A 13,166-nucleotide genomic window follows, 5' to 3' on the forward strand; every position below is an offset into this window, starting at 1 on the left:
TTTAGTACTCTATTTTCAGAACGGAGTAAGGAACCTGTGGCTCTTCGTATATTGCTATGGAGAAGTGCGTGCATACCTTATTTTTTGCTCTATAGGACGCACTTTCCCCCCTCCAAAAATGAAGGGGAAATGTGTGTGTGTCCTATGGAGCGAATGCAGGCTTTCGCTGAAGCCTGGAGAGCGAGAGGGGTCAGTGCACACCGACCCCTCTCGCTCTCCAGGCTTCAGACGGCTATCCGCAAGCCTTCTGAGTGCGGTGGGAGTTCCCGCCAGGCTCCCAAGGCTTGCGGATAGCAGCCTGCAGCCTGAAGCCCAGGGAGCGCAGCGCCAATTCCTGCTGTGCTCCCCGGGCTTCAGGCAGCTATCCGCAAGCCTTCAGAGCACGGCAGGAGTTCCCGCGGGGCTCTGAAGGCTTGCGGATAGCAGCCTGTTCTGGGGCCTGGGGTCGGGGGAAGCTCGGGCTACCCCTGCTCCCTGCCCCGCAAGCTCTGGGAGCAGTGGCGAGGTTGCACGCAATCTTGCCGCCGCTCCTGGACCTGTTCTGGGGGCTGGGGTCGGGGGAAGCTCGGGCTTCCCCTGTCCCCAGCCCTGCAAGCTCCGGGAGTGGCGGCGAGGACCTGTTCTGGGGGCTGGGGTCGGGGGAAGCTCCCCCACGCCAGCTCCACGGCTAAAAACAAAGCCGCGCGCAGCCTCTCCCAGCTGGCTAAAGAGGAAGTCAAGACAGCGAGCGGGCTGTGGGGGGGAATAATATATTTTCTTTATTCCCCCCCCCTAAAAACTAGGTGCGCCCTATGGTCCGGTGCGCCCTATGGAGCGAAAAATACATTTACCATTTCACAGAACACACCACAATTAAGCAGGCACAAGTTGCAAGAATTTGCTTGCACCCTCATATATGGTCACCTCATCATCCTAAAGAGGTTTCCTACCAACAAGGATATCCCAGCCCAGCCAAGGCTTCTGATATTTTGACATTCTGAAAGTCCCACACTGCCAGGACTGGCTTGTGTAAAACAGCTTGAGGTAAGGCAGGAATGAGACAACATGGTACAAACCCCCATGATGAATCCAGGAAGGTGAAACAAACAGTAGCCAAAGAGAAAAATAGCATTGAAGCAGCACTATCAGGGGTGGGGGTGGGGAGAGAGACAGGGCAGAATGTAAATAAATAGATCTTGGAGAATATCCACAAGTGGGTTGTTGTTTTTGCAGGGGGTGGTATTTCTGTCCTCCAGAAATCACTATTTTGGGGCCAAAATTTGAGAATATATAGCCTTCCATATAGTACAGGCAGAGCTGCAGCTGGCGAGGAGAGCTTGCTGTCAAAACCTCTCTAGCTCCTCCAGAGCACCTCCTCCCATTCCTTATCTTTCTGCATAGTTGCCAGGATTCAGTGGGTTGCGTAAGTGCTTACTGTTTAAAGAGTTTGCTTCTCAGCTGCCGGGTCCGGGGAGCATCTGCTTAGAGAAGACATGCACTGTGAAAACACAGAATATTTGCCTCTTTGTGGTTGACAGCCTGGCAATGTGGTCTGCTAGAGAACTGCCACGGAAAGTGAGATGTTGCAATTAGTAGTTCGGGGTCTCTTAATACCTCTCCCCTGCAGAGTCTGCCAACAATTGACTGAAAGATTTAATTAAATTGAAACAGGGAATTAAACATTCAGCTGCTGATACTGGAAGCCTTGCAAGATGTTTCAAAATGGCAAACCAAGTAAAACAAACCAAAAAACAACCCAGTTGTGTGCACATTTACCAGTTTTAAGGGTACTTTCAGATCAGGCCTACACTCTCAAACAGTTTGTTCACCTACATGATGCAAGGGAGCAGGTGGCACTGTGGTCTAAACCTCTGAGCCTCTTGCGCTTGCTGATCACAAGGTTGGCGGTTCGGATCCCCGCAACGGGGTGAGTTCCTGTTGCTCTGTCCCAACTTCTGCCAACCTAGCAGTTCGAAAGCACACCAGTCCAAGTAGATAAATAGGTACTGCTGTGGCAAAAGGTAAACGGCATTTCCGTGCACTCTGGTTTCCGTCATGGTGTTCCATTGTGGCAGAAGCGGTTTAGTCATGCTGGCCACATGACCCAGAAAGCTGTCTGTGGATGAACGCCGGCTCCCTTGGCCTGAAGTGAGATGAGTGCCACACCCCATAGTCACCTTTGACTGGACTTAACCGTCCGAGGTCATTTACCTATTTACCTATGCAATGCAGTCAATCTACTCCAGTTCCTATCAGCCCTAGCCAGCATGACCAAAGATCAAGGAATATGGGATTTGTCGTCCAACAAAATCAGGAGGACCACAACTTATTCATCTATTTTCTGCTCTTTCCCACCCAAATGTTTCTTCCATCCTGAGTGCTATGCAAATAACTTTCCTTTGTCTCCCTTGTATGCACATAGTGACTGATATCCTACTGGCTTAATAAAACTATAAAAACCATACAATGCTATAAATTACAGAGTCTTTGTCTTAGAAGAAGACAAAAGAGGGCAATTCTTTAGCATCTTTCAGGGTTCATTCTTCAGGTAGGTAGTTGTTCACCATGATAAGCTCCTTTGCAATATTTCAAAGCAAATTGCTGCATGTTCTCCCAAGCTTTTAATAGTAGCATCCTTCAGCATAGCACTGCATTGAAAGCTAAAGTGCATATTGTCTGAGAAATGGTGGCAAGAATGAATATTTAAAGGCATTTTCCAAATGGGAGGAGTGCAAAGAGTGAAACATGAAAGCTCACGGGAACTGAAGATGCAAATATTTGCAACATGAGCAATGTATAAGCATCTAATTAATATATTTATATATAGAATGATGGAACACTCGTGCAAGGAATAATTGGAAAAATCAGAGCTGGCATTGTCAGAACTTTACATCAGTACAGTTTTGATGCACCAAAAGCATGGCACATAAAATGACATATCACTGGACTACTGAATGATCTGTTGAAAGGAAGGCTAACAGCAGAATCCTGCACAGGTCTACTTAGAAGTAAGTCCTATTGAGTACAAAGGACCTATTTCTGTATGTATTTGTTTAATATATTTATTAGTTGCTTTCCTCACAAAAGCAATCCAAAATGACTTACAAAGCCAGTAAAAATGCTAAAACCAATTATAACAAATGTAACCAATAAAAGCCTAAAATATATTTGTACAGATAAAAGACAGGTCTTACAGATCCTGCCCCACTAAAAGACGTTGCAAATATCAGAGTCAAGTCAAGGGCCAGTGGGGGAGGAAAGTTTTTGCTTCTTCCTGACACCTAAAATATGCTCTGCAAAAAAAAGTCCATACAAACACATGTGTTGTTGTTGTTGTTTAGTCGTTTAGTCGTGTCCAACTCTTCCTGACCCCATGACCAGAGCACGCCAGGCACTTCTGTCTTCCACTGCCTCCCGCAGTTTGGTCAAACTCATACTGGTAGCTTCAAGAACACTATCCAACCATCTCGTCCTCTGCCGTCCCCTTCTCCTTCTGCCCTCAGTCTTTCCCAACATCAGGGTCTTTTCCAGGGAGTCTTCTCTTCTCATGAGGTGGCCAATGTATTGGAGCCTCAGCTTCACAATCTGTCCTTCCAGTGAGCACTCAGGGCTGATTTCCTTAAGAATTGAGAGGTTTGTTCTTCTTGAAGTCCATGGGACTCTCAAGAGTCTCCTCCAGCACCATAATTCAAAAGCATCAATTCTTCGGCGGTCAGCCTTCTTTATGGTCCAGCTCTCACTTCCATACATCACTACTGGGAAAACCATAGCTTTAACTATACGGACCTTTGTTGGCAAGGTGATGTCTCTACTTACAAACACGTGTATATTAGGATAAATTCGCACTGACATTCGAATTTCCATGACCATTTCTATTTTAAAAAAGCTTTCCCCCCCCCCATAATACAGGAAGATAATACAGGAAGATAAAAGAAACTGATATAAATAAAAGCAAAAACAGAGAGAGGGTTTCTTTTTATATAAATAAATTGCTAATTGATGTGTGTTATGTACTGAGTTGAATAGGATCCAAAAGGCAGCAGTCTGATTGGTCCTAGAACAATAGGATTCAGCATGCAGCAGTCTGATTCGTCCACAGGAGCCACCCAATCCAGCTCCAGGTGGAAGTGAATCCACAACCTGACTGGCCTACAGGAGAATCCCGGAATTAGCCAATCACGTGGGGCCCATTGTGTAAATAATGTATATAAAGCAGACCTTCTGGGGGAACTTCCATTCCTCCTCACCACTATGAGCTGCATAAAGAGCATGAAATCCACTATCGACTCTGAGTGTATTTCAATGTGGAAATGTGGAGAACTGAAATTAAGATTGGAAAATGAGAAATGGAGATAACCTAAATCATAAGACAATGGCAGGGCCACATCCTGCAGCAGAGAAGGGGTAGGAGAAAGCAAGGAAGGATTCTCTGTTGAGTAGAGCCCTCAGCACTTCAACATCTTTCTTGAGGTCCTCCTTTGAATGTTGAGAGCCCCAGGTACTAGGACACATGGCTGCTAATGGATGCCAAACATTTTGTTTATTCTTTAGCGAGACTTGGGGCTTATCCGCCCTTCTTCATGTCCTGTAGCTTTCCCCTGGAGAAAACCTCAATTGGAGCAAATGACAATTTGGTGTTTTTTTTCTGGATTGATGTTCACTCAATTTAGAGCTAAGCAGTGCAGGGCAAGCATAAGTGTGAATGAGCCCTTCTGGTAGATAGTTGCTTCAGTGTTTGCCCTTCTATACAATATTTGTACGGTGGAGTATCTTTTCTATTTGTTTGTAAGAGTAACAGTCTGAATGAATAAAAAGTTGAGATACTCTCAAGGGCAAATAGCAGCTCATCAGAGTACAGAAAGAGATAGTTGTGGATTGATGGGAGCTGCTGTGTAACAGTGAGGAACAGTTATACTAATGCTGCTCACATTCAATGTGCCCCGATTTTCTATTAGATGTGCCTTTGCTGCAGCTGCGTTAACCTTTTCATGGTCAGTTGGAGCCAAAAGCAAGTGTGGGCTTTGTTGCTGATCTCATCAATGAGAAAGACGAAAAATGTTTTGCGTGTCGAGGTCAACCGGGGCCATCCCAATAACTCACAAATCACACCAAATTTTTTGTTTAAGGTTTTTGGCATAATTTTGGCCACAACTTTATTAAAATACAAACATGTGAGTGGTTGCTTAGGCATTGGTTGTGACTATCTGCCCCCACCGTGGGGGACAGACTGACATTCCGCACGCCTGCGAAAGTCAGAAAAGGGGAATACACTTGGGGGTAGCGACGGAGCAGGGAACCTGCCCACAGCCCTCCCCAAATGCAGCCAGGAGCTCTTGCAGTGGCCCGAGCCCCCTTGACAGAGTGGACAAGCAATAGTTAGCCTCTGATTCCTTTAATGGAATCCCTTGCAGCAGCAGCATTAGAGGGGCAGGCACAGCCAATCCATGCCCCTCCACCAACCAAACCATAAACCAGTGCCTAACCGCAACCTTACAAGTTGTGACGATTTGCTATGCAGTAGGCAAACACCAAATGGCCCCAGCCAATCAGCCAGATGGACAAAATTCCTACCGGGCCCCTGCCCCAATGGCAGACGACCCCATGACAGGCATAGCAAGGTCAAAGCGAACAACCCTAAATATAGGGGGGGCGGGCAATCCGATGCATGGGCGAAAAGAGGAAGCTCTAGCCTCATGCAAGGAGTTTTAGCATTTCTGGCTGTCAATCAACAAATGGCAACATTAACTTCTTCCCAACAACAAAAGAAGCCCAATCGCATCAGTGGTCAATTAGCCCGCCCCACAACTTTGGAGTGTCCTGGTGGCCCCCACCGCAACACGTGCTCTCCATCAAGGAGAACACACTTTAGCAGACAGAATATAGACCAGGGGTCAGCAAACTTTTTCAGCAGGGGGTGGTCCACTGTCCCTCAGACCTTGTGGGGGGCTGGATTATATTTTGAAGGGGAGGAAATAATGAATTCCTATGCCCCATAAATAACCCAGAGATGCATTTTAACTAAAAGCACACAATCTACTCATGTAAAAACACCAGACAGGCCCCACAAATAACCCAGAGATGCATTTTAAATAAAAGAACACATTCTACTCATGTAAAAACATGCTGATTCCTGGACCATGGGCCGGATTTAGAAGGCGATTGGGCTGGATCCGGCCCCTGGGCCTTAGTGTGCCTACCCATGATATAGAGCTTCAAAATACAATGAAATAAGTGTGCACAATTAGAAACTCAGGAGATTCTTCTGACTAGTTAATATATGTAGGCATACCTTTGAAGATAAAATGAAGCTTGGAAAGGCTAAATTGCAGGAGGCATGAATTTATATAATAGAGACCGGTTTCATTACATCTCATTCACCATTAGACATAGTGAGGCACCTCTTATCAGATAGCTAATCTAGGTAAAAGTAAAGGGATCCCTGACCATTAGGTCCAGTCGTGACTGACTCTGCGGTTGCGGCACTCATCTCGCTTTATTGGCCAAGGGAGCCGGCGTACAGCTTCCGGGTCATGTGGCCAGCATGACTAAGCTGCTTCTGGTGAACCAGAACAGCGCACAGAAACGCTGTTTACCTTCCTGCCGGAGCGGTACCTATTTATCTACTTGCACTTTGATGTGCTTTCGAACTGCTAGGTTGGCAGGAGCAGGGACCGAGCAACGAGAGCTCACCCCGCCGCGGGGATTCGTACCGCCGACCTTTCGATCGGCAAGCCCTAGGCGCTGAGGCTTTTACCCACAGCGCCACCCGCGTCCTTTGTATGTAGTCCCCCCCCAATTAAGTTTTGCCATTCCTAAATACAATAAACTTTAATGCCAAAGGTTACACTGCCTAGATCCCATTTGACACTAAATGTTCACTGGTAGCTGAAACCAGGACCTAGATTCATCAGCTACCAGTGAACATTTAGTGCAAAATGCTTTGACATCAAGAACTCTCAACTCCAACGAAGGACAATATTTGCAGCAGGGACTAGGCAAGTTTGTATCATTGTTCTGCGCTTATCTCATGCTGAGCAGTCAGCAACCTTAAAGCAGATGAAGGGGAGGAAAATTAGAGCCTGTAGCACTCATCTGGTGTATTGAGCAGAGGCCACAGAGAGAATACTTGGAAGCAAGAGATGTTCAGAAATGGTTGCCCCCCAGATTGTTCTGTGCTTGGATGCTGTTGCTCTTTGGGAGGTGAGTGAAACAAACAAACAAAAATCAGCAGTTCTTATGCACAAATCCGTATTGGCTTGCATTTGGCTTGCGGCAGCTAAAAAAGCCAATGCAATTCTGGGCTGCATCAATAGGAGTATAGCATCTAGATCAAGGGAAGTAATAGTGCCACTGTATTCTGCTCTAGTCAGACCTCACCTGGAGTACTGTGTCCAGTTCTGGGCACCACAGTTCAAGAAGGACACTGACAAACGTGTCCAGAGGAGGGCAACCAAAATGGTCAAAGGCCTGGAAACGATGCCTTATGAGGAACGGCTAAGGGAACTGGGCATGTTTAGCCTGGAGAAGAGGAGGTTAAGGGGTGATATGATAGCCATGTTCAAATATATAAAAGGATGTCACATAGAGGAGGGAGAAAGGTTGTTTTCTGCTGCTCCAGAGAAGCGGACACGGAGCAATGGTTCCAAACTACAAGAAAGAAGATTCCACCTAAACATTAGGAAGAACTTCCTGACAGTAAGAGCTGTTCGACAGTGGAATTTGCTGCCAAGGAGTGTGGTGGAGTCTCCTTCTTTGGAGGTCTTTAAGCAGAGGCTTGTCAGGAGTGCTGTGATGGTGTTTCCTGCTTGGCAGGGGGTTGGACTCGATGGCCCTTGTGGTCTCTTCCAACTCTATGATTCTATGATTCTATGATGTCTTGTCTGTAGATTAATTAATTTCTCAGATTCAGCAGTATTCAAGGGTCTGGTGTGCTTGCTACGTTAAGGCAAGTGAGAGCTGGTCTTGCATTTTTTATTTTATTTTTTGCTTCAGCAGGGGACATCAGGCTTTCCTCCTGCTTAACAAGCAAGGCTTCCCAGATAGTAAAAAGTAAAGGTTGTGGCCAGCTGCTTTCTTTGTCCTCTTTAAGACTGTAGTCTAGAATAATTCCTGAAAGGCTTACAGGTGTTAACGGAGAAATCTGAGGGCTCCCTTGGACAAAAGAACAAGGACACCAGCCAGGAATAGAAGAGCAAAACAGCAGCCAGTAGGCTTGGTTTTTATTGAAGTCTGTCGCGACAGGACTCCCACCTGCCACAAGCTGAAACAAGTTATTTGCATAGCACTCAGGATGGAAGAAACATTTGGGTGGGAAAGAGCAGAAAATAGATGAATAAGCTGTGGTCCTCCTGATTTTGTTGGACGACAAATCCCATCTTCCTTGATCTTTGGTCATGCTGGCTAGGGCTGATAGGAACTGGAGTAGATTGACTGCATTGCATAGGTAAATAGGTAAATGACCCCGGACGGTTAAGTCCAGTCAAAGGTGACTATGGGGTGTGGCACTCATCTCACTTCAGGCCAAGGGAGCCGGCGTTCATCCACAGACAGCTTTCTGGGTCATGTGGCCAGCATGACTAAACCGCTTCTGCCACAATAGAACACCATGACGGAAACCAGAGTGCACGGAAATGCCATTTACCTTTTGCCACAGCAGTACCTATTTATCTACTTGGACTGGTGTGCTTTCGAACTGCTAGGTTGGCAGAAGTTGGGACAGAGCAACAGGAACTCACCCCGTTGCGGGGATTCGAACCGCCAACCTTGTGATCAGCAAGCGCAAGATGGAAGCCCTGAATAAAAGAGAACCCAAACTTTTATTAGCTGCTAATCCCCATGTTACACCCCCCCAACTACATCACTAATACATCATGAAAGGGGAGGTCTGGTGGCAGTAGTCTGAGCATCCTGGACCCTGCCCCATGGTTCCCCTTGCCCTCCACCAAACACCCATCAAGTGTAACAAAAGAGAAATTTACATTTCCCTGTTTCCCAGCCAAGTTAATCACACCCTTTTGTCTTCATCTGGGTTTGTTATTACTGGAATGGCTACCTGCCTGGCACTCAGGTATCAGGAGGCCAGGAATTAGGCAGAGGGGCTGCTGAGTAGCTGGGCTCACATGTCTATATGGATTTCTGAAGTTTTCCCAGTGAGCCAGTACACACACACACACACACACACACACACACACACACACACATCAGTGAACTGATACATTTTGTATTGTGCAGCAATTTTGGAAGTGGGCTGTATGTGCATGATATCTACTGGAGGCGCAACCCCCCCCCCAAAAAAAAACAACCTATATATAAATTCCTGCAACATAGGTAACTTTCCCTGTTGCAAGTGTGTCATAGAATTGTAGAGTTGCAAGGGACCCTGCTGTCATCTAGTTCAATTAACCTCCTGCAATACTCAAATCTCAGCTGACGCATCCCTGACAAACGGCCGTCCAACCTCTGCTTAAAAGCCTCCAAGGAAGGAGTGTCCACAACCTCCCAGGGGAGTCCGTTCTACTGCCAAACAGCTCTTACTGTCAGAAAGGTCTCCCGGATGATTAGTTGGAATCCCCTTTCTTGAGAGAGCCAGTGTGGTGTAGTGGTTAAGATCAGTAGTCTCGTAATCTGGGGAACCAGGTTCGCATCTCCTCTCCTCCACATGCAGCTGCTGGGTGACCTTGGGCCAGTCACACTTCTCTGAAGTCTCTCAGCCCCACTCACCTCACAGAGTGTTTGTTGTGGGGGAGGGAGGAAGGGAAAGGAGAATGTTAGCCACTTTGAGACTCCTTTGGGTAGTGATAAAGCGGGATATCAAATCCAAACTCTTCTTCTTCTTCTTCTTCTTGAAACCTGAACACATTGGTTTGGGTCCTGTCCTCTGGAGCAGGAGAAAACAAGCTTCCTCCAACTTCCATGTGACAATCCATTAGATATTTGAATATGACTATCATATCTTCTCTCCTCCAGGTTAGACATATGCTCTTAAAGGATTAGGGATGTGGGTGGTGCTGTGGTCTAAATGACTGAAACTCTTGGGCTTGCCAATCAGAATGTTTGAATGCTGCTCCAAGTCAACAGGGATAGCTAACATAGTGCCATCCAAAGGGTGTTGGACTACAACTCCTATCATCCCTGGGACATGGGTGGCGCTGTGGTCTAAACCACTGAGCCTCTTGGGCTTGCTGATCGGAAGGTCGGCGGTTCGAATCCACACAACAGAGTGAGCTCCCGTTGCTCTGTCCCAGCTCCTGCCAACCTAGCAGTTCGAAAGCACACCAGTGCAAGTAGATAAATAGGCACCGCTGTGGCGGGAAGGTAAATGGCATTTCCTTGTGCTCTGGCTTCCGTCACAGTATCCTGTTGTGCCAGAAGTGGTTTAGTCATGCTGGCCACATGACCCGGAAAGCTGTCTGTGGACAAACGCCAGCTCCCACGGCCTGAAAGAGAGCTGAGCACTGCAACCCCATAGTGGCCTTTGACTGGACCTCACCGCCCAGGGGTCCTTTACCTTTTTTTTTTTTAACCTTTAACTTAAAGGATTCCTGGGAGGCTTATATTACTAGATCACTCACTGTGATAATTTTACACAAGACAAAGCTGCAACTGTTTTGTTTTTAAAAAAATGCAAAATAGATGCTGGTCTGGGAAAACATGCAAACTATGTTTAGCAAAGCAACTAAATTTGCAAGGCAGTTCGTTTGTAGAAGAGATAACAGGCACTTCCAAACAACCTGTTTGTTGAGCTATCATCCTGAGTTGCTTTACAGAATGGTTAGATGACCACTGGCTATTTAAGGAGCATGTGTTCTGATTTGTATGCAGGAAGATTGGATGAGTCGTGCAAGATACAAGTTGCACCACACTTCCCAGTGCATTTCCGTAACACTTTCCTTATCACAGAAAGACCAATATTTAGGGGAAGTGGGTATGTTGCACAAGACCTCCCAATCAACTTTAATTGCACAGCTTGGATTTGTTGGTTTGCGGGATTGAATTGCACCCAAAAATAGAGAGAGTCTGGAAGCACCAGTGTGACAGTTTTCTAATTTTGCTCCATACACAATTGTGTGTGTGTGTGTGTTTTAGGAGTGGGATTGGCAGAGGCACACACACCAGCATGGGCCATCCTAGAAGACTAATTCAATTGCATTGTTTAAGCTGTGCACCATGCAGCACAAAACGTTGAATTGGCTGCATCAATATGGGCAGGTTCACACCATAGATTTGAAGCACATGTAAAGCACATGGCTTCTCCCGGCAAATCCTGGGAAACTGTAGCTTGTAAGGTTGTTAGAAATCTCACTTGAGGAAAAACTACACTTCCCAGGATTCTTTGCACGTGCTTTACATGTACGGTACAGATTTGCCCTATGACTTCTGGAAAGACCTGATTGAGAGATGCCTCCATGAACCTTGCTGTATGCTTCAGAACATTCTGTGCTGCCTTGTGGAAAGTCCCACTGACCAAAGAAATGGGAATTTGCTCTGCTCACTGTGTTTCTATAAAAAAACCCCATGGTATTTTGTCTCACTTCGACGTGACTTGAATCCTTGAAATGTTGCAGGCGGCACCGACTGCATTGCTCATAGTATACTGCAATCAGGATTATGGAGACTGTTGTGTACATAGGATGATGCCAGATCCAGATGATTTTTATACTTCTTCTGCCCCTTGATCCACATATTCTTTGCTAGCATCACTCTATAATTACAGGCAGCATTCATTTCTTGGATATTTAAGAAATAGTGCTTAATTACGATTGGCACTCTAGGAGAGATGCAGCTGAGCATACTGGACATTTTGCAAGATGAACATCTTGGCTTGGTGTTAGAGGACCATTGAAACCAAACAGCATTGTGCGAACCTTTCGGCTGCAATTTTGTAAATTATCCAGAACACAGCATCAGGGTCCTCTGCTGATATAACACCAGTGATTTCAGTGGTGCTCTGCCAATTTTCATCAGCTGGGCATCATTAATAGAGAAGATGCAGTCTGAGTAAATTTTCAAGACTTTTTTTTAACAGCTTGAATGCGGGGCAAATTGATTTCACACTTCTGCTGCAACTATAAGATCTTCGTTCCAATTAGAGAAAGGCTCAATTAATGCTAATACATTTCATTAATGTAGAAATAAATTTCAGACTTTTGGTTCAGATTTTTCCCTTAGGCAACTGCAAACATGTATTCATTACTCCTCTCACCCATCTTTCTCCCCTGATAAATCACCACCATCTCTGTCCTTGACACGTCAGTATCATTGACAACATTTCCTCTTCTAATACAGACCAGAGGAAAATGGTAATTTACTTAACTGGCTCAGCAACTGTATTTTGTTATGCTGGACACAACACTGTGTAGAGACTTTGTTCTGGGGATAGCCTTTTCAAAAAGAGATGCGTGCTATTTTGTGAGTCTGCGTTGGACCAGAGACTGTGGACACACTCACACCACAGAATTAAACTGGCTTAATGATCAGTTCCTCTTCCCAGGGAACTCTGGGAATTGTAGGAATATCCTAATATTCCCAGCACTCATAGCAAACTACAGCTCCCAGGCATGGAGGTGAGAGCTCAGCTGATTGAATGTTCTTTCATGCCAAAGCTTCTCTGCACACAGAAAATGAGATATCAGGGGGGCGTTTCTAGTTTAACCTTTGTCCTGACATGCTAGTTTTCTCTCTGTGTGTGGTGTTGCGGAAAACTATATGGAAGAGAATTCAGTAATGCTCCTCCAGTTTATTGAGCATCCATCCTGATTTGCTTTTGCAGACACTAAGGTCCAGCTCCGAGGGCCTTCTGGAGGTTCCCTCACTGCAAGAAGCAAAGTTACAGGGAACCAGACAGAGGGCTTTCTCGGTAGTGGCACTTGACCTGTGGAATGCCCTCCCACCAGATGTCAAAGAAATAAACAACTATCTGACTTTTAGAAGACATCTGAAGGCAGCCCTGTTTAGGGAAACTTTTAATATTTGATGAATTATTGTATTTTAATATTTTGCTGGAAGCTGCCCAGAGTGGCTGGGGAAACCCAGCCAGCCGGGTGGGGTATAAATATTATTATTATTATTATTATTATTATTATTATTATTATTATTATTATTGCAAAGCTTACACAGAGGGAGGGTTCTGGTCTTTCCTGAGCATTCATTCTGATTTGCAACTAGCATTCATCTTGAATTTATCCTGA

At 45.7% G+C, this 13,166-nt stretch overlaps 1 protein-coding gene across 6 annotated transcripts in view; it reads left to right on the top strand.

The window, feature by feature from the left end:
* Window positions 1-13,166, top strand: part of PAK5 (p21 (RAC1) activated kinase 5) — a 121,119-nt gene that overhangs the window by 49,404 nt on the left and 58,549 nt on the right. For 2 of the 6 annotated variants that reach the window (XM_053380642.1, XM_053380648.1), the window contains exon 3: window positions 7,018-7,179. The exons of the other annotated variants lie outside the window; for them this stretch is intronic. In XM_053380642.1, the coding sequence (XP_053236617.1) occupies window positions 7,129-7,179 (51 nt within the window). In that variant the 5' untranslated portion in view covers window positions 7,018-7,128. The remainder of the gene's footprint in view (window positions 1-7,017; window positions 7,180-13,166) is intronic. 6 annotated transcript variants of the gene reach the window in all.

This window comes from Podarcis raffonei, chromosome 3, assembly GCF_027172205.1.
Source record: "Podarcis raffonei isolate rPodRaf1 chromosome 3, rPodRaf1.pri, whole genome shotgun sequence".
NCBI classification, from domain to species: Eukaryota; Metazoa; Chordata; class Lepidosauria; order Squamata; family Lacertidae; genus Podarcis; species Podarcis raffonei.